General features: G+C 38.6%; 1 protein-coding gene across 3 annotated transcripts in view; it reads right to left on the reverse strand.

Moving 5' to 3' along the window:
- The window catches only part of LOC6651905 (echinoderm microtubule-associated protein-like CG42247), a 148,609-nt gene that overhangs the window by 41,718 nt on the left and 84,029 nt on the right, over nucleotides 1–22,862 (reverse strand). For 2 of the 3 annotated variants that reach the window (XM_023180971.2, XM_023180972.2), the window contains one exon: nucleotides 3,262–3,456. In XM_023180971.2, the coding sequence (XP_023036739.1) occupies nucleotides 3,262–3,456 (195 nt within the window). Of the gene's footprint in view, nucleotides 1–3,261; nucleotides 3,457–21,130; nucleotides 21,200–22,862 lie in introns of those variants that run through there. The other variant, XM_002074353.3, reaches the window with a different exon arrangement.

Consider the following 22,862-nt stretch of genomic DNA (forward strand, 5'->3'; position numbering starts at 1 on the left):
TGAAAAGAGCCGCATTCTACGATGCAAACAGTAAGCGAAAGAATGATACTGACAGAAATATATGAAATGAAATATATTTGTAATTACTGATGGTCAGCATCTGGGAGTGGCAACAGTGACCCAGCCCTATGTTATATCTGACCTTGAATCTGGAATTTTTTTTTCTCATAAATCAAATTGCATAGTAAGTACTAAGTAATTACCTTAAAGGTCGGCATAAATCCATCTCTTATAATATTTGTAGCCCCAAAAGATATCATTTGAAAGCACGAAATGTACTTTTGAATATTTTTCAAAAACTCCTTTGACGCTTGTGAATTGCCATAAATTAATGAGTGCAAAGGGTCTGGTGGAGGTTTTAATGCAGGCAATTGAACTTTTCCAGAAGCACAGCACATGGCAGGCGTTTCGTTCATAAATTTCAATGCTCTGCAATGCACACATTCTTTATTCATTTGTCCAATATTGGAATATATGCTATAATCAATTGTGCTATCATAATTATAAGCCGCCAATTCCATGTTGTTGTCAACCGTGTTTGCATTACGTCTACGAAATTCTCTAACACCTGTGGCGTTTCGTGTTCGTCTACCAGTATTTGAACGTCGTGGAAGTGGCATTTTGAGTGTGGTTTATATACAATTCACTTAATTTTTTAAATTCTAAGCTCACTTCTCTTATTGAACGCAAAAAATTGACGTATACCTCTAACGTATAGTGTTGTATAAAACTGGTTTTATTCATTCATTTTAAAACGCCTTTAGTTAATTGGTTAAATTGAAAATTAACTTTCTTTTGGAAAAAAACCCTTCTTTGGGCCACAACCAACATTTACAAAAAAATGGGCAAAATTGGTTGATTCCTGAATGACTTATTAACTTACAAACAAACGGCTTACAATTTTATATATAAAGTATATTTATTCTTGCTACATATGTATGTAATAATAATAGTTTAAATGTCAGCTGCGCCAAAGTTTGTATACCATTGCAAGTTATTTTGTTACTTTTCCTGACTTATAGCCGATAAAGTTTAGAAGTATATTTAAAGCTCAACAACCTTGTCGTTATTTCGTTAGAATGCCTCGTTGATCACATTTGACGGAGAAGGACCAAGGTCTGATCCTTGGATTAACCGAAACTGGAGAAAAAATAGCATATATTGCTTCCAGAATCAATAGGCAAAGAAATTCAGCGGCCGATTTACTCAGAAACCCAGAAAATTACGGGCAAGATAAGCGGACCGGCCGGCCTACCTACATTGATATTCGCTGTAGGTCGAAACGTCAGCTACAACTGAATGTGTCCAGTAGAAGAGTTAACAAGATTTTACAGAAGAACGACACCGTAAAATATGCTTCCCGTGATGCTATGCCTCATTTAATTTTTGGAACTTTTTTTGGACTTACTGGTACCGATTTGCAAAATAACAGAAACGATTACCAATACAAGCTATTTCGAAAGTTGCTGAAGACAATAGGGCAGCGCAAAGCAAAAATAAATAATCCATTTTTGGATTAACGTTTTTATTGGTTTTTTCAATGAAAATATATTAAGCATAGAAATTTGTGAACGAATTATTATTTTATTACAAACTCAAAAAATTTAAAATATCAATACCGCAATATCAATCAATTTAAAATATCAATAACGACTTCGGCAGCCGTTCGGTTACACGCATACGAGGTGCCGAACGTGTTCGTCCCCCGGGGGATATGAGTGCCGAGCTCTGTTGTACAACATCGCATTTCAATCGCTCGCTCGCAGACTTTTTGAGTTTTGGACGAGCCAGCGACAATGCGAATAGGATATGCGTGCTTAACTACAGAACTCGACGGCACTTTTCAAAGTGTCGACGTGACTCTGTTCTTTGTGTGCTCGCTTGGCGATCGGGCGGCCGGGGTTCGACTCCCAGCTTAATCGAAGTTTTTTATACATTTTTATTTATTTATACCCTTGCAGAGGGTATTATAAAATTGGTCAGATGTTTGTAACGCATTTTATCGTACCCGGGTAATAAAAAACACAAAAAAAAAAATTCATCCTGATAGCTCTTAAGACGGCTGAGTAAAACGCATACGCACAGACGGACGGACGGACATGGTTATATCAACTCAGCTTCTCATGCTGATCAAGAATATATATACTTTATTGGGTCGGAAACGTCTCCTTCTGTGCGTTACAAACATCTGACCAATTTTATAATACTTTCAGAGGGTATAAAAAAAATTTGTGTTAAGTACTCTTGAACTCTTCACCGTTTGTATTAAAAACAAACTTAAGTTACAGTTTATATAGCGATCAGTTTTTTTAGCGCAGTTTACATGTTATGTGATGTAATTAGACTTTTAAACGAAGACGCTTAAAGACGATGATGAAACGATTCTGAGACGACGCTTTAAAAAAGTTTGTAGCTTTCTTCCCTGGTGCCATCACATACTGACGCCAAACTCTCGGTTGGTTCCGCTCGTGTTTTTCAGGGTTGCCATACCCCAGTATTTTTAGGGCTGCTAAGCCCAGTATTTTCAGGGCTGCAGGCTCCTGCATTTTCGGGTTGACGGTTAATTTTTAAATTTGTAATGACGGCGGTAACAACACTATTAGCAATATGCACATATAGGTACACATATTTTTACATGCATGCAATAATAATGTAATAAACTCTCCATTTTCAATTTCAAGACATACGCTCAGAAAATAACGAAGTTATTGAGAAAAGTCACTGTTTTCGACCGATTGTTCCAATGGGAGCTATATGTAATAGCCATCAGATCTTGATCAAATTTGTCGGTCATAGGTGTAATAAACCCACCAATATTAAATTGCGATCAAAGCTCAGAAAATAACGAAGTTATTGAGAAAAGTCACTGTTCATGACTTTGTCGTTTGTATGGGAGCTAAGTATGTTATATAGTGATCCGATCCGGCTGAATCCGAGATATACAACCTGTGCACTATATACAAGCCTACATGCAAAATTTCAGTCTAGTAGGAGTTTGCGTTGATCCAGACGGACGGACGGACGGACATAGCGATTTGAATTTGTCTCGTCATGCTGATCAAGAATATATATACTTTATATGGTCGGACATGCTTTCTTCTATGCGTTGCACACTTCTGACCAAAATTAACATCCCCTTTTTCTAAGGGTATAACACGTACAAGAAAAAATGCATACATACATACCTATATGTATTGTACTTTTTTCACACATAAATAAATCAAATGCAAAAATCAATACTTTTCGGCGGATGGCACTCACCTGCACCGAATGGTCCAAATTGTTGATGATGCGTATTACACGACCAGCACTACGTTTTATCGATCCCGATGTAGTTGATAGTGTGCCCAAATCCGCTTCCATTATTGATGGCTTGCGACTAGCAGGCTTGGATCCCCATCCCTGATTTCCTGGCGATGCGTACCACATGCCGTTCTTTTTACCGTAGCTGGCAGGCTGAAAGAGACATATGGAGATACAAATAAATCGTCGAAGTACAGGTGAACTCTGGTCTTCTGCAGGTCTACTTAAATACAAAGTTACTTATATCTATACCATGCACCCATAGGATTAACGGTATCAACAGCCGACTTGATCTTACGTCTGTCTGCTCGTATGTACACCTAGATTTCGGGAACATGAAATCAATAAGTAGAGCCACTCGACGGGTATGTACACTGGTGTAGGATGTACAGAGATAATCCCGCTTCCGACCGCGCAATTCAGGTCCAAATGATTTTCTCAGAGACATATGTACATATGAATACTCATTTAGAAGCGTGAGCGTGAAAGTATATGCTTATAAATTTAAAACAGTTGTTTCACTTGGTACACGGTACACTGAAGTCAGTAAGGCGTCTTATAACATGGGCGGATACCATAATCGCAACAAATACGTGTGAGCACCTAGCTCTCTTGTGGGCTATATGCACTAAACTTTTTTGTAAATCCTTGACCCAGGAAAAAATTGTAGTATTTCTTTGACTTTGCATTAACCTTCTTGCTCATTTTGTTTGAGTAACAGTTAACAGGTATTTTAGGTATTGAATCCTAATAATAATGGCCGGACTAATATAATATGCATAGCCCAAAGTATTCTTCGAAATAAATCAAATTATAGTCAAATATTAAAACAAACGAATTTTTAACGTTGCAACACGACCGAAATTTATGTACCCTTTTTGCAAGGGTATATCTAAGCCTAAGGTCAGTGGCTTGTAAAAAAAAGTTAGGTTAATAGTTTTCAACTGTACTACTGATAATAACAGAATGAAATATAGAGAACTGTGGAAAAAAATGTTGTTGACAACAGAAATGAAGTAAGTAAGTCGTCTCGACGACTTAGGTATACCATATAGCAGTAAAACAAATATTTTAAATTTATAATAACAAATGCATTAACGTATTTTTAAAAAATTCTGTTCACATTCTTTTCACAAGCATATTTCAGTATCTCGCTCACCCAAGCATATGAGCACACTAGCGCCGCCACCAGCCAACGGCCATCTCCCGCCTTATGGAAAAACGTTTATATGCATAACGTGGCTATTTTTAGTCCGATTTGAATAAAATGTGGTATGTGAGTACCAAATTTGATTGCACAAGTTAAACCAGAGGGCCGGGGCTAACTTCGACCGCGTCAAAGTTTGTATACCCTTGCAACTTGCGGTTAATTTGGAATAAACTCGATAACACGACACTACATACCAAATTTGTTGGCTCTAGCAAGAGCTACAAGAATAGTCTCCGAGATCTAGGTGTTCATACGGACAGACGGACGGAAGGACAGACGGACGGACGGACAACCTGACATGGCTAGATCCTCTCGGTTGCTGATGCTGATCAAGAATATATACTTTATGGGGTCGGAAATGCTTCCTTCTGCCTGTAACATACATTTTGGCGACTTTAATATACAATTTCACCCTATGGGTGTATGGTATAATGATCCAGGTCATGTATGCAGCAATTCGACTTTTTACATTAAATGTAACGCCCCTCTTTTTATTTAAAATATGTCTGTGTGTTTCGTTGCTAGCGCTTTTCGTGAACAATTTCGCACAAATCTGGAATTAATTAAATTGTTTTGTAGCACGCACCAAAAATGACCACGAACGTGGTGGGCACGCAGTCACGTCAAAAACACACAAACGTACATACATATGCACATAGCCAAATATGAATGTTTGTGCTTTACTCACGGCTTCCATGAATATATGTATACATACATACATATGTGTACATACATATCGACCTCACCTTTGTTAGCGGCGGGATATTTAGGTCGTCATCATGGAGCGTTGGTGAAATCTACACGGCCAGCGACCACGAGGCGATATTATTCACCCTAGGCGTCACCAAACCCCGTCAGGCGGCGCTGCCCCAAAGCAGGGTATACAAAAGCGACACTCTGGACGTAAGAGCCTTCGCCGAGGCATGGGCAACACACGAGTGGACCCAGAGCACAGCCCAGCGGATGGCAGACCAGCTATCCAGCTTGCTGGCTGCATCGTGCAACGCGAGCATGGCGGTAAGGAGACCTTTTAAGGGACGTCAGCAACCGATCTTCTGGTGGAAAAGCTCGATTGGAGACACACGTAGAACGTGCCTAGCCTCTAGGCGGCGTTACCAGAGAGCACGGAAGCGAGGATTGGAGACATGGCCGCAGCTATGGGCAGCCTATAGCGCATGCAGGAAGGAGCTGAAGAATGCTATATATGAAGCGAAGCGGGAAGTGTACCTAAGTCTCTGCGACACGGCCGATCAGGACCTTTGGGGTAGGGCATACAAAATCGTGGTCAAGAGAGTCTACGCCAACAGATTCTCTTCACCTACTGAAGCCAGCGAGTTGGAACGTATTGTCTGCAATCTTTTCCCCCAGCGAGCGGACTCCCTAAACTGTAGGCGCGTTGAACATGTTGCTTCCCGCTACCATGTAGCAGTTACCACCGAAGAAGTGCTTGCGGCCGCCAGGTCGCTAAAACAAAACAAGGCCCCGGGCCCGGACAACATCCCCAACCGTGCACTTCGGCTGGCAATGGCAGCTCGCCCAGAAATATTCGCGGCAACCTTCGATCAGTGCCTGAAGGAGGGAGTATTCCCATCTCAGTGGAAGTTGCAAAAGCAGGTGCTGCTCCCCAAGCCTGGAAAACCAGCAGAGGAAGCGTCGTCATATCGTCCAATCTGGACCTCGTGGACTCCGTGGGTAAGGTGCTAGAAAGCCTCATCAGCGCCAGACTGAGCGAGGCGATCAACGAGGGGGGCGGCCTATCCGCCAATCAGTACGGATTTCGCAAGGCAAGGTCCACAATAGAAGCTTCGGAATTCCGTCGTACCTGTATGGAGCTTCTTTTCGGGGAGAAGGCTGGAGTACGCTGCGTCTACTGGATCCGTTCAACGGCAGGTGTCTGCAGGAGTGCCTCAGGGCTCAGTTCTGGGTCCCCTTCTGTGCAACATCATGTACGATGGCATCTTTCGACTAGACATGCCGAGTAGGTGTCAGCTAGTCGGCTACGCGGACGATGTCGCGGTCATAGTGGTGGGCAAGGAACTGAAGGATGTAGAGTCAACGGCAAATACAGCCATTGCATCCATTATGAACTGGCGGCGCTCGGGGGGCCTAGTACTAGCGGCGCATAAGACGGAAGCGGTGCTAATCAGCAGCCGGAAGTTAGTGGAAACGGCCACCGTTACTATCGACGGTATTGAGGTGAAATCGGCTAGAGCAATTCAATACCTAGGAGTGTGGCTCGACACAAGATTGTGTTTCCGAGAACACCCAGCGGAGGTACAGCGGAAGGCAGCGGAATCGAGTAGAGCACTCGCCAAGATCATGCTCAACACAAGAGGGCCCAAACAGGAGCGGAGAATGTTGCTGATGAGCGTGGTAAAATCGCAAATATTGTACGCAGCCCAGATCTGGGCACCGGCCATGGAGGTCGATAGCTACCGTCGCCTCATCAGTCCGACGTATCGACTCTGCGCTCTCAGAGTATGTAGTGCCTTTAGGACTGTTCCGGAGGATGCAGCATTAGTAATCGCCGGCATGGTGCCCATCGACATTCTGGCAGCCGAAGTTCGGATCACTGCAGAGGCCACCAGCAGGGGCATTCCGAAGAGTGTCGCCAAAACGCTAGAAGGCTCAGTTTGAGGAAATGGCAGGACCGATGGGACGCTGCACCAAACGGCAGATGGACGCACCGCCTCATCCCCAACATTGAGACTTGGGTCGGTAGAAAGCACGGGCAGGTGAATTTCTACCTCACGCAGGTGCTGAGCGGACACGGCTGCTTCCGCCAATACTTAACCAGGTTCGGCCACGACCACTTCCCAACGTGTCCTGCGTGTCCTGAAGGAGCAATCGAGGACGTCCACCACGTTGCATTTAGTTGCGGCCGCTTCAGTGCGGAGAGACAGCGGGCCGAGCGGGCGATCGGCCAGACCCTATCGGTGGCCAGCCTGGTACCCAGCATGCTGGAGAGCAAGGATAACTGGGTGGCGGTGAGCACCTACTTCGGAGCCATATTGCGGGAACTTAGGAGACTGGAGCGAGAAAGAGTCGGTTCAACATAGAAGCTGCCACAACCCTGGCGAAGCAATTCCCAACGGGACGTACCGCCGGGCGGGCATTTTTTATGTATCCACGTTAATCGATTTCTTTTGTCAGTCTGGTTGTATTTTGTTGATCTCTTTTTATACCATACACGCATAGGGTGAAATGGTATATTAAAGTCGCCAAAATGTATGTAACAGGCAGAAGGAAGCATCTCCGACCCCACAAAGTATATATATTATTGATCAGGATTAACAACCGAGTCGAGTCTGTCCGTCCGTCTGTCCGTATGAACACCTAGATCTCGGAGACTGTAAGAGCTAGAGCCACCAAATTCGGTATGTAGACTCGTGTAGTAAGTAGAGTGATCAAGTTTATTTCAAATTTTTGCCACGCCCCTTTCCGCCCCCGCAATTTAAAAAAAGCGTTTATCTCAAAAACTTTTCCAGCTAGAGTCACCATATTTGGTATGTATATTTGCTTAGTAAATGCACACATTTTGTATGTATACAAATTTTGCCACGCCCTTTTCCGCCCCCGTAATTTGAAAAACTTGATTATCTCCCGTATTTTTTTACCTTATGCAATCAAATTTGGCACACTTAATATCTAGCAAAATACCAAATTTGATCAAAATCGGACAAAAAACAGTCGAGTTATGCATATAAACGTTTTTCCATAAAGCCAGAGTTGGCCGTTGGCTGGTGGGGGCGCTAGGGTGCTCGTATGATTGAGTGAGCGAGATACTAAGATATGCTTGTAAAAAGCATGTGAAAATGCATTTGTTTAATAAAGTTGAAATATTTGCTTTACTGGTGTATGGTATACCTTAGTCGGCGAGACGACTTACTTATTTCATTTATTTATGTTAATAAATGAATTAAAAAAAAAAATACCTACACACATGTTTGTATGTGTATCAACGCCTGGCGAATTTGATTTTGTGATTTATCCAAAAAAGTTTTCCCCATTTTCTTATGAAAATCCATTCAGCGACACTCATTGAGGCGGTCGCGTGACACGAAAATGTCAAATAATAGGGATTGTAGCGAAGGACACTACTGCAGGGCTGTGCGTAAAGTTGCAAAAAAAAAATATAACTGATGTCGTCGTTGCATTTAAAGCTCTTCTTTGAGAATATGCTCGTGTGCCCATCTGTGTGCCGAAATAAACACAAAGTACACTCGAGACCTCCCACGTCGCCTTGTTGGAAAAATGCGCATGAACAAAAGAATACTGGGGTTCTTTTGATTTTACTGCATTACTTTATTGATTTGTTTTTTTTGTTTTTTACACGACTATTAATCAGTTGTAATTAACTAACACATATAATATTCTAAAGGTCTGTCAATTTCGATCACAGTCGGATAACTATCTGAAACAGCTGTTATACAAAGGAACGATAAAATAGCATACATGAGTTTTTAGGTAGATCTTTCGCGGCTCTCAACTCATAGATAAAAGTTTTTTCGCTTGTAAACATTTCTAAAAGTACAACGTAATGTAAAATGTGGTTTGTCCTGGAAATAAATAACAATGTTAGGCTTTTATTATAGAAGTTGGTTGACACCAATTTCACCCTGATCCCTGAAAAGATGAATGAATATAGAATGAATAGAGATTAGCGCCTGGCTATAGCTTTTTCACTAGCTGAAATTATGACAATTGTAAATTGAACAATCACCACCAACTTAATGCCAGTCAAGCAGGTGAAAGAAATGAAAAAATAAGAAGCGAAGGAAGGACTCAAGAGGAGTTATAAAGTCTTCTAGCTGATGCGAAAGATTGTTTTTAATCAACCAGTTATGACCAACGATATTGCGAGTTATGACTCCTTATTTCATTACCCCTGATAAAAATTAGAAACTCAGTCCCACCTTATTTCTACTGGAACAGAGACCTACAGTGGCGGCCACGAATTTATGACGTTTTTAAAATAAGTATATTAATTTTGGTCAGAAGTGTGCAACGCTTAGAAGGAAGCTTCTCCGACCATATAAAGTATATATATTCGTGATCAGCACGACTGATCAACGCAAACTCCTCCTTGACCGCATGTAGGCTTGTATATACTGCAGGGGATTCAGCCGGATCGGACTACAATATCATATAGTTCTCATACAAAAGGCAAAGTCCCGAACAGTGACTTTTATCAATAACATTTGCTTATGATCTATATTATATAGTGTTCCGATCCGACTGAATTCAATATATACAAACTGTGCTGTATATATAAGCCTACATGCTAAATTTCAACTCTGTAGCTCTAACGCTCTAGGAGGATCCAGACGAAGGGATAGACTGTCACGGCTATATGGAAAATTGAGTGGTTTTTTGATATTTTGCTTTTAAATTAATTGTTTATTTTCATGTTTTGGCCAAATATGTGAAATATCGTCGAAATTGTTGACCTGCGGAAACCATGCGCCATCATGGCAAATGTTAGCCGACATCATCTCTATTATACAATTAAAGTATATAATAATTCAAATGTTTGTTTGGTGCGTTCTGTACTAAATTACTTTTTTAAAACTACAGCTTATTTAAGCTTCTAGCGCTCCTCTTTATTGCCCTCATAATGAAATGGAACTGGATACTTTCTTCTACGTGCTAACCGGCGTCATCGATTTATTTGACTTTATCACCTCAAAACTATTTTTGGGCCGTCACTTTCTTTATGCTATTCAAAAAGAAACAGCTTTTTAAAATTTTGGGATGCAGCACACATGCATGCACATGCACATGCATACACACACAGACACAACGCTACATGAACTGTATGTGTATGCGTGTCGTGCTTTGCTTAGGCAATGATGGAAGAAGAACAATAAATTCAATTTATTAAATTGTAGAATTAAATTGTACAATTTAATAAATTGTAGTAAAAAGAGATCTAATGTTTTGTTTGTGTATTGATGAATTGAGTGGCAGGGAAAGAAATTTCAAAATGTAAAAATATTATTGCCAAGGACTGCAAGGGTATACAAACTTCGGCATAGCCGAAGTTAACTTCTTTGATATTTTTATAAACATTTAGACCAGAGCCCGGCACTCATATCCCCCGGGGGACGAACTCGTTTGGCACCTCTTATACGTGTTAGCCGAACGGTTGCCGAAGTCCTCACACAAAATAATCAAGAACATGAGGGTGGATTTAGTTTCCCTCAGCATTTCGGCGCAAGCAGATCTATGTCGCTTTGTTGAGAGAACACACATAAAAAAATTGATCGCTGCTTTGTTTTCTCTATCTTTTTCTTGCATAAGATTATTTGCTGCACTCGTTTTCTTGATTTGAGGCAGAATTTGATGAAGTTTCATTTTGCGCAGTGTAAAGCAACATACGCACACAAGCAAGTGCACACATACAACTAAACTTTTTTAGCGCTCTCGTTGTGCCGGGCCCTGATTTAGACACATGGCTGAAGCTTTCAAATAAGCTTTATTCTAAACCGAATACACTCAAATCTAATCATTAGACTTTTTAGATAACACGTTTACAAGGTGAGAAAGTGCCTTAAAAATTCGTTAATTTGCAGAAAACGGACGCTATGTCCTAAAAATTAAATTGCAAAAAAAAGTACACACGTACGCACCTTAGGACTTTTGTATTTTACAAAAAATAGATTATTATACCAAATAGAAAAGGTCTACATTAAACAATGACATTTTTTTATAATACCTTCAAGTACAATTTGTTAACATATTTTGTTTTTGAATGTAGCTTCACACATAGTACACATACATAGTACACATTTATTTGAAGTTTCGTCAATCCAATACTGATTTGCAGCACCGTTTCTCTCACCAGTGTTGAACAAATTTAAAAGACCTATGCAGCCTGTGCTTTGATATTTTATCTATGTATGTATGTATGTACGCATGTACATATGTATAAAGCCGCATTAAAACATTTTTTTGGATATATATGTATATGTATAGGCTTAAGCGCAGTACACCCTAATTCTAGTGGCTGAACAATACATATCCTTGGTATCCTCTCATTAGATCCTTTATCTTTCTAATTTTTTTTATATTATCAGATATGTATATCCAAGTATGTTATCTTGAAACATTTTTCGTCAGACTTAACCTATCGTTTGTAAAGTTCAATTGTACAAATTACAAAATCAAACACGCTAGAAAGCTCGTGTGGAGACAGAATGTAACTTTCAAGTTAATAATAACTTCTTTGTTATCTTCAGAACTTATGTTGCAAAATAAAATAAAACCAGAGGGCCGGAAACCTTTTGGAACCTCTATCCTCACCCATAGCCATCAAAATGGAAAAACCTTTTATCAAAAAAGGCTAATTTATGCGAAAGAACGGGCTACAATCTTCGCATAGGAAATAACAAAGATATTCATCAAAATCACTGTTAACCACCAATCGTTCCTTTGGGATCTATATGATATAGTTTCCCGATCTTTATCAAATTCGGCACAGCCATTAACAGATATATTAAACTAACAAATGTTTAATTTGAAAGCAATCGCGTCAAAAGTAACGAAGTTATTGACAAATGTCACGTTTTCGACCGATCGTTCCTATGGAAGCTATATGAAATAGTCACCTGATCTTGATTAAATTTGGCATAGTCGCTTATATGTGTAAAAAGCTCACCAATTTTAAGACAATAGCTCAAAAATTAATGAAGAGAAAAAGTCACTGTTCGTGACTTTAAAGTTTGTATGGGAGCTACATATATGATATACTGATCCGATCCGGCTGAATCCGAGATATTCAACCCGTGCAATACAAGCCTACATACAATTCACACTGTAAATGCTCGTGTAGGTTCGGCAACGGCAATTCGACTCAGAAAACAAATTATTCTCAAAAAAAGTATTAGTCCTCATGTCAAAAGTACACTTAAAAAAATTATTGTTGACAAATGAAATTTTTATTTTTTTTATAGAAAATTTGGATAACTGGTCATTAATTATCAATTTTACATTACGCTTTTTTTTGCGCTTTTTATTACCCGGGTAAGATAAAGTATGAAAATTGTCAGGATCGGATCGGACTATATCATATATGTAGCTCTAAAAGAAACATTTTCATAAAAATTGGAGTATCCCCATGAAATTTACCAATATGATAGTAAGTGATTTGAATCTGATCGGATCAATAGAACACAAGTTACAGTCAATATAAATCGCCTCAAGCGCTGCATACTACGTCATCGTCAAACCCTTTAGTACCGGTCGCCGCAAATTCCTCTGAAAATTCGAGGCGATTTGTCAGATGTCGCCTCGGAATTTCAGGGGACATGCCATACAAATTTGCGGCGACATTTAGCATTGTGTGTCCTAGCGCCTCGGACATTCTCTCGAATTTTCGGCGACATGTCGCCGCAAGTTCCGTTGAACATACGAGCGACTTGGTTCTTCGCTAAGTGTCCGACAACAGAGCCACGTCGACACTTTGTAAATTGCCGTCGAGTTCTGTAGTTAGTGTGCTCGCTTGGCGATCGGGCGGCCGGGGTTCGACTCCCAGCTTGGTCGAAGTTTTTCATAATGCTTTTTATTCATAATGCTTTTTATATATTTATATATTTTTTTGTGATACATTTTTATTTACTTTTTATACCCTTGCAGAGGGTATTGTAAAATTGGTCAGATGTTCGTAACGCACAGAAGGAGGCGTTTACGACCCCATAAAGTATATAAATTCTTGATCAGCATGAGAAGATGAGTTGATATAGCCATGTCCACAAAATGTTTTCTTCTAGACCTATATGATATAGTGGTCCGATCCTAAGGATTTTCATACTTTATCTTACCCGGGTAATAAAAAATCCCAAAAAAAGATTTCATCCCGATAGGTCTTAAGACTGCTGAGTAAAACGCATACGCACAGACAGATGGACATGGCTATATCAACTCAGCTTCTCAGGTCGTAAACGCCTCCTTCTGTGCGTTAAGAACATCTGACCAATTTTACAATACCCTCTGCAAGGGTATAAAAAGTAAATAAAAATGTATCACAAAATATATAATGAATGAATGCACAGCAACTAGAATCACTGTCTGTTCAGCTCTCTAAAGTGGGAAAAATATGTGCATGCGAAACCAGATTGAGCAATGGAAAAACAGTTTTAATTGTGGCAATTTATATTTCACCCAATCAATCAATAAATAGCATCACGGAATTCATTCATGAAAATTTAATAAAGTATACACCAGAAGTATCGCGGATACTTAGAAAAGATTACGATAAAGTTCCAATGATTTTAAGTGGCGATTTAACGTAAATTTTGCATTGGACACAGCGGTTCCTTTAATTGACTTTCTCAATACAACATTCAGTTTAAAAATGTGTAACAATCGCACTGAATCAACAACACGATCAAAAACAACAATTGACGCGGTATTTCAATGATATGTTGACAACATCGAAACCAAAGCATTTGTATCATATTTTAGCTATCATAAGCCACTCGTATCATTTGTTGAAATTGAAAACATTGAGGATGAATAATAATAAAATGAAGAAAATAAAACATGACCTTTATAGCAATATTATAATGAACCTATAATTATCCCGCTCCTAATGCTGCTTTCGTCTCATTCTCTCTCAGTTTGTTTTACGGAAGGTTTCACTTCTATCGTGTCTAACCGTTAGACGCCCTCTTTTTTTTTTTTAGACAACCATGCGTCGTCTCTCGAAAAAAAAAGAAACAAACGAAAGTATATCTCAATTCATTAATGCACAGACATAAATGTTCAAAGTATCACTCCCTATCAGTCGCGTTTTAATTCGCTATGTCGGCAATTTCACTTTCTTCTTTTTTTATCCTCTTCGAAAACCATTTGTTTCTGTACATGGATACATGGGTACTGATTTACATTAAAAACTTTCACATTAGTAAATTTGGTAAATTATTTGTTTGTTTTGAATATGCTATTCCGATCTTTATTGAATGTCCTGTGGCCCAGAATATTTTAGTCTTCTTTGGATATATTAAAATATTAATATTCTGCGCGCATACTAAGCCAGTATACATACTAAATTTGGTGACTTTAGCTTCGTTAGTTTTCGAGAAAATCAGTTTTATTTAATTTGCGGGGGTGGAAATTCAATATCTGCGCGTCTATTAAGCTAGCTTACATACCAAATTTAATGTCGGTAGCTTTCATAGTTTTTAAGAAAATCTGTTCTATGTGAATTCCGGGGGCGGAGAGGGGCGTGGCAAAAAGTTGGAACAATTATTTTCTGCGCGCTAACTAAACGAGTAAATAAACCAAATTGGATGTCTCTATCTGTTATACTTTTTAAGAAACCCAGTTTTATGTAAATTCTGGGGGCGTGGCCAAAATTTCAATTAACTCTATACATTTACATACCACACGAGTCTACATACCAAATTTGGTGGCTCTCGCTCCTACAGTCTCCGAGATCTGCGTGTTCATACAGACGGACATGGCTAGATCGACTCGGTTGTTGATCCTGATCAAGAATATATATACTTTATGGGGTCGGCGAAGCTTCCTTCTGCCTGTTACATGCATTTTGGCGACTTTAATATACCATTTCACTCTATGGGTGTATGGTATAAAAATTCGATATCTTGTTTATACTATAATGGTCAAACTTGAAATACAGGAAATTTCTTGGGTATAAGCAGAGATATGAGAGCAAGTGTATGTGCAAAATCTATTATTTGGGTTGAGAGAGTAGCAACGTGATCATTCAGTAAAGGAATGGGATAAAACATATAGTATCAACTCGTAACAATTTATAGAAAGCAGTTCACAAAAGAAATCGACTCAAATATAGTATATTTCGTTATAATGCCTCGTGGTGCGGAACTATCCAATCTGGAGCGGGGGCAGATCAGTGGTATGCAACTAGCCGGGCCTATAATTGGTCAAATTGCTAAACAAATGAATCGGCATAGAAATACCATTACAAGATACTTAAAGATCCCGAAGATTACAGCATTAAGAGAAAACAGCGGCATATAAGAAAGCTGGCAATAGAAAATATGATGAGCTGCAACCAAATCAAAACTGAACTGAAGTTAAGTGTTACCAGGCAACAAGTGAGCCAAGGCGGACTTTAGTGCTAAAGGAAAGTCTTCAATATATTTTGTCTCCAGTCGAATAAATGCTCAAGCCTATAGTGAGTGAGATAACATGCTATCTCCTTTTGGAAAAGAGTTTCATGGTGAATGTTGGACTTGATATAGACTGGGGCTAACTACGGCCGTTTTTGCATGTTCGGCATGTTAGAGATTTACCATCCAGCAAATTAGCTGAAAATTAAATTTGTCTGTTTATTTCATGTGGCTGAAATCCTGCTAGAAGCTATAAATAACATTTGGGCTTGCGAAAAAAATGAAGGGGTTTCTTTTTGGAACACATAAACTTACATAAAAGCACTTTGGAAAAAGCTTAAATTACTCGATCAATTAAACTTTTAGCAATTTAGCAGAGACCAACCAAGACAACTTGAAAGCCCTTACAACACCGTTTGACGTGCAGCCTCGCAGAAAATTCAGTGACACCACAAGGAAAAACTCCTGGTTCTCCTAGTCATCCTCATTCCCACTGCCGTACACTGCCAACCCCACCACTTCTTCGTTCTTGTAAAGAATAATCACTTCATACTCCTTGTCGTCCGACATGTTGGACTGGCTTAAGCTGCAGTAATTTACTCACATTGAATCCAGCCTCACCGTGGGAAAGGGTCTATGAATTTTACAAACAAATAGTTACCCAAATATGAAACACCAAATTTAACAACATAACGCAGGAGCAAACGCATAAGAAAAAAGACAACTGTGTTGGTCATTGAAAAGTTTGCTGGTGTAAGATTCCAATTATTTACAAAGTCTGTTAAATGCTCATGCATATATCGATTGTTAGGGATAAGTATCGATTGTTAGTAATAAGTATCGATTGTTAGTACTAAGTATCGATTGTTAGCGATAAGTCATCGATAGGTGGGAGACAGCGTCTCTCTTCTCTTCCGGCGACGCAACGAGCAAGTTGTCTCTGCGCGGGAAACCAAAGATGAAATCCGAAAAATACAAACTAATCGTTATCATTTTTACCCAATAATTAGGTGTTTACACTGGTGTTATTGTAATTAACGCACATTGAACCCAGCCTCACCGTGGGAAAGGCTCTATGATTTTTACAAACAAATAGTTACCCAAATATGAAAGATCAAATTTAACAACATAACGCAGGAACAAACGCATAAGAAATGAAGTAAGTAAGTCGTCTCGCCGACTTGGGTATACCATACACCAGGTGAAACAACTATTTAAAATTTCGAAAACCAAATGTACATATGTCTATTAAATTGTTTTAACATGCCTCATACCATATGATATCTCGCTCACTCTACAAACACACGAGCACTCTAGCGCCGCCACTAGCCAACGGACAATTCTGCCCTTATGGATCGCGTAGCAAAATACGTTCATACGTATATTTTGCATGTTTCTAGTCCGATTTCATTTGGTAGTTTCATAGAAATAGATAAGATTTATTAGTCTGCCAAATTTGATCGCGATGGTCAAAAAATTGCAAGAGCCAATCGGTTTTTTCTAAATTATAGAGGTGAAAGTGGGCGTGGCAACATATTAAAATATATATATTCTGCGCGTATACTAAGCCAGTATACATACTAAATTTGGTGACTTTAGCTTTGTTAGTTTTCCAGAAAATCAGTTTTGTTTAATTTCCGGGGGCGGAAATGGGCGTGGCAAAATTTTTAAATAGTCAATGTCTGCGTGTCAAGTATCCCTTATGATAAACTCCAATAACACCCATTGTGCAATACATACTTAGATCTTAAGATAAAGATAAGCTCTCTCTCTCACATAGAGAGAGATAATCTTGAACCACGAGATAAATCAAATAAAGAGACATTCTGTGAGTGAAAATTGAAGTGAACAGACGTATTCAACTAACCGTTCTAAAATACTTATACACTGCGCGACAACCGATTAGCACACCCTGTTACCTCTCATTGGAAATTTAAATAACAGGTAACTGTAAATCTCCATGCTCTTTATATTTTTCTATGATTCTTCTGCATTTGTACTTAATATAAAAACAAATAGCATGCTCTGGAAGTTTACCGTTAGTTAGTCTTAATTTTTTCTTAGAAATAGATGAAAAAATCATGCCTTTTTTCTGTGACAGCCGATTAGCACACTTCACTTTTAGTGTGGATTTTTGTGTGAAAGCTGTCGGATCTGACTAATTAAAGAGATTTATTATTTAATTTGATCAATTTTGAATTAAATAAATCGAAATTACTCAACTATGGGAAAAGCAAAGCAGTTAAATGAGGCAAAAAAAGGTCGAATAAAGGCTTACATAGATTGTGGATATTAAATATAAAAAAATATTAAGTGCAGCCCTACGGCTACCCTACAGTTATTTCCTCATTTTTGAAAAACGAACACTCTTATGGGAAAAACATGAAATGTCGGCCCTCTTCAGTAATATTAGACAAGCGACTGATTCTGAGGAACGCGTCTAACTCACGAGACTCTGCGGCTAAAATCAAGCAAAAATCTGGTGTTAAGTCGAGTGTGCGAACTGTGCAACGCATTATTAAAAACGCAAAGTACATAAAAAGATCACGCGATTAGCTTCAAATGTAGGAAGCATTGGGTGTGCTCTAATCGCGCAGTGTACATATTCTTAATTAGAACCAACAGGAAAAATGAAAACCCAAAATTAACTAGTTTCGGGAGGGGGTTGACCCAGAGTTTCGTAGGCACGACCTCTACCCCTTACATCGTCGAGCTGCTTGAAGTCCACTCTTCGTTTTACTTATAAGTCACCAAAGCTATAACTTTAAAGCCGATTTATTGAAAATATAGAAAAGTGCGCCGAAATATCTCACACAGCTTCATATGACGGGGTATTCGACAACATATTCAAAATTCATCCAAATAGGTGATTCGCATACCTGAAGTTTATTTTAGTAAAAAGAGTAATAATTTGAAGGTTTTGTTTGAGAATTGATGAATTGCAGGAAAAGAACATGTAAAAATATTATTGACAAGGACTGCAAGGGTATATAAACTTCGGCACAGCCGAACGTAGCTTCTTTGATATTTTTTGATTGTATGTGTGCCTACCCCTTACCTAGACATAGATTTGCAAGATGGAATTTTATATTTCTACATTTTTACCAGTTGTTTCACTTGGTGCATGATGTACCAAAGTCGTCAAGTCGACTTACTTAGTTTTGTTGTTTTGGGTGTTGAGCTATTCAAATATTGCGAAAAATAAACAAACTTTTTAGTGTTGGGAAAGTTGGAAGAGTTATGCATGTGCAATACAACACATTCGAACAAAAAATAATTTTCAAATTTTAATAACAAACTTATATGTATCATTAAAAAGTTTCACATGTTTTTCATGGGAAACGACAGCTGTATATACGATAAAATCCTCCGATTACGATTTAATTTCACATTGGCTTATTATGTCAATTTTATTATTAGCCGATTTGATGATTATCGCATCAGAAAAACCAGGAGGCCTGGGCTAACTTCGGCCATGCATCCATTTTGTAGGACAAAAATTGTTCACGACAAAACGTTCTTATGAAAGCTTTATAAAATATTCATCCGAACTTGATCGAATTTGGCATAGTCATTAACAGCTATATTGAACTGACAAATATAAATTTTCATGACAAACTTGTGGAAAATATTAATATTATTATTTGTTTACCTAATCATGATCATTAATACGCTTATTACAATATAACGTTTTATGATTTTTTTAGTGGTCCGATACGGGTGACTTTGAGATATACAACCCCTGCAGCCGGTTACACGCATACGAGCCGAATGTGTTTGTTCCCCGGGGAATATGAGTGCCGGGCCCTGGTCTAGGAGGAGTTTGTCGATCCAGATCCAGATCGGACGGACGAACGGACGAACGGAAATGTCTATATGAACTCGTCCCGCAGTTCTGATCAAAAAAATATAAGTTTTATTTCGTCAGATATGCTTTAACCATTTACCATTTTGCAAGGGTAAAAAAGTAACAGAGACTATGTCGAAACCCTTAGACACGGAATAAAATATTTTTAAAGGTTCCAAATTATTCTGTATAAAATATATGGATGTAATCTCCGAACTCTTACAATCATTATGATATTTCTATTACGGTTCTCTTTATCTTCCTTTTCTTTGGCTTTGCCCTTCACCTTTCAACATTCAGATGGTGCACAATTGTGCAAGCACATTGGCAAAACTTAAAATAAATCCGATACTATACGACTTCACATGTCGCATTTGGTGGCTACATCTCTTATAATCTCGGAGGTTTAGGTGTTCTTACGGACAGACGGACATAGTTTGAGGCTAATTGGTAAATTATATATGGTATGAAAAGTTTGAAGCTTAATGAAGTAAGTAAGTCGTCTCGCCGACTTAGGTATACCATACACCAGTAAAGCAAATATTTCAACTTTATTAAACAAATGCATTTTCACATGCTTTTTACAAGCATATCTTAGTATCTCGCTCACTCAATCATACGAGCACCCTAGCGCCCCCACCAGCCAACGGCCAACTCCGGCCTTATGGAAAAACGTTTATATGCATAACTCGACTGTTTTTTGTCCGATTTTGATCAAATTTTGTATTTTGCTAGATATTAGTATTAAATTTAAATGTGTCAAGTGTAATTGCATAAGGTAAAAAAATACGGGAGATAATCAAGTTTTTCAAATTACGGGGGCGGAAAATGGCGTGGCAAAATTTTTACACATACAAAATGAGCGCATTTACTAAGCGAATATACATACCAAATATGGTGTCTCTAGCTGGAATAGTTTTTGAGATAAACGCTTTTTTTAAATTGCGGGAGCGGAAAAGGGCGTGGCGAAAATTTGAAATAAACTTGATCACTCTACATACTACACGAGTCTACATACCAAATTTGGTGGCTCTAGCTCTTACAGTCTCCGAGATCTAGGTGTTCATACGGACAGACGGACGGACATGGCTAGATCGACTCGGTTGTTGATCCTGATCAAGAATATATATACTTTGTGGGGTCGGAGATGCTTCCTTCTGCCTGTTACATACATTTTGGCGACTTTAATATACCATTTCACCCTATGGGTGTATGGTATAAAAACTAGCAGAATAGTTTGCATATGTAGAAGCGGGCAGACAGATACTGACCAGCATTATCTACATTAACCTTTCAAGACTCCAAACCAAAACTTCGACCGAATGTCGATATTAAAGGGTATCTTTAATATTTGGGAGGTATCCCAAATGTCCGAATTCGATTTTTTGCATGTTTAACATGCAGATCAACTTAACGTCATCTAATTGATCACGCTATATGCATAAAAAACATTAACTAAATAAAGATAAATCGGTTTGAGTTCAACTACAGTTTCGGTTTCCAGCACAGTTTTTTCAAACTTTTTTTTTGTTATGTTTTTCAAAATTCAAAGATGTGTATTCGACTAAAGTGGAGTAGAAGATTCTGTTATCAGGAAGTGATTCGTGTTTGGGTGGTGGGTTCTTTGAGGTTGGAAATGGCCTCATTGTTTATACTAGAAACTCAACTGACCCAAGACTTGTTTGGCGATGTGAGCATTACAAAGGGCGAACTTTCCTCACTATCTTCGTCGATGTACATTTAAGAGAAATTGTTGTTTTGTCCGTTTTCCTCTTTTATATTTTATTTTACGCTTTTAATTCAGTTTACGCGCGTTAAGTTAATATAATTTATAAAACGTAAGTGAGTTAATTGAAACCATTTAGTTTTAATTACACGCCCTTAAACTCTCTCTATTTCTTCACAAATATGTACGTTTATACATATACAGATATGTATGTATAAATATATGAATGCTCATATGTAGCTATGTATATCTAACATAAGTATATACATATTACATATGTATATGTATATTGATAAGTATAATACTGTATTGGTTTATCTTTGCATTGGAAAATTGTGAACCGGTTTGCTTGACGTTCGCGTTTCGACTACCTAAAAATTTGGTGTCTCTAAATTACACTATACCTATTACGTTACGGCACGCTAGGCTATCCAATGTCAACTGACCCCCTGATATGGCGTGTATATAAAGCATTTTCACATTACCAACTCCACACCTAACACACTTTTTATACCCTTGCAAAAAGGGTATATTAATTTTGGTCAAAAGTGTGCAACGCATAGAAGGAAGCATCTCCGACCATATAAAGTATATATATTCTTGATCAGCACGACGAGACGAGTTCAAATAGCCATGTCCGTCCGTCCGTCCGTCCGTCCGCCCGTCTGGATCAACGCAAACTCCTCCTAGACCGTAAAAGCTACAGAGCTGAATGTAGGCTTGTATATACTGCAGGCGTTGTATATCTCGGATTCAGCCGGATCGGATCACTATATCATATAGCTCCCATACAAATGGCAAAGTCACGAACAGTGACTTTTCTTAATAACTTCGTTATTTTCTGAGGTATTGTCGTGAAATTTAATATTGGTAAGTTAATTACACATATAAACGACTATGCAAAATTTGATCAAGATCGGGTGACTATATCATATAGCTCCCATAGGAACGATCTTTCGAAAACAGTGACTTTTGTCAATAACTTCGTTACTTTTGACGCGATTGCTTTCAAATTAAACATTTGTTAGTTTAATATATCTGTTAATGACTGTGCCAAATTTGATAAGGATCGGGTAACTATATCATATAGCTCCCCTAGGAACGATCGGTGGAAAACAGTGACTTTGTCCAATAACTTCGTTATTTCCTATGCTACGATTGTTGGCCGTTCTTTCGCAAACATTAGCCTATTTAGATAAAACGTTTTTCCACTTTGAAGGCTATAGGTAAGGAAAGAGTTACCAAAAAAGTTGCAAGGGTATACAAACTTTGACGCGGTCGAAGTTAGCCCCGGCCCTCTGGTTGTTTCTCAACTTCAACTTCAACTCGTAGCTTTTCCTATTCGTACCTCTTCGGCTTATTTATTTATTGTTCACTTTTGAAATCAGCGACGGCAATCTCAATAATGCTGACCCATTAGCTGCCATTTTGTGTGAATGTGTTATACATACGTACATATTTACATTCATATGTATGAATCCACCTATTCATGAGTATGAAACAGGGCTTACTTGACTACCCTGCTGTTCAGACTAAAGATGGATACGTGCCGTGCCCACGGGCTTCTGCCAGAAATCATGCGACTTCGGGCTTTAAAATTGCGAGTGTATATTTAATGTGTGCACTTGGCCTTAGAGTTAAACAACAAATCGTCGGATATGCATGAATATTTAATTA

Source organism: Drosophila willistoni (assembly GCF_018902025.1).
Source record: "Drosophila willistoni isolate 14030-0811.24 chromosome XR unlocalized genomic scaffold, UCI_dwil_1.1 Seg106, whole genome shotgun sequence".
Classification (NCBI taxonomy): domain Eukaryota; kingdom Metazoa; phylum Arthropoda; class Insecta; order Diptera; family Drosophilidae; genus Drosophila; species Drosophila willistoni.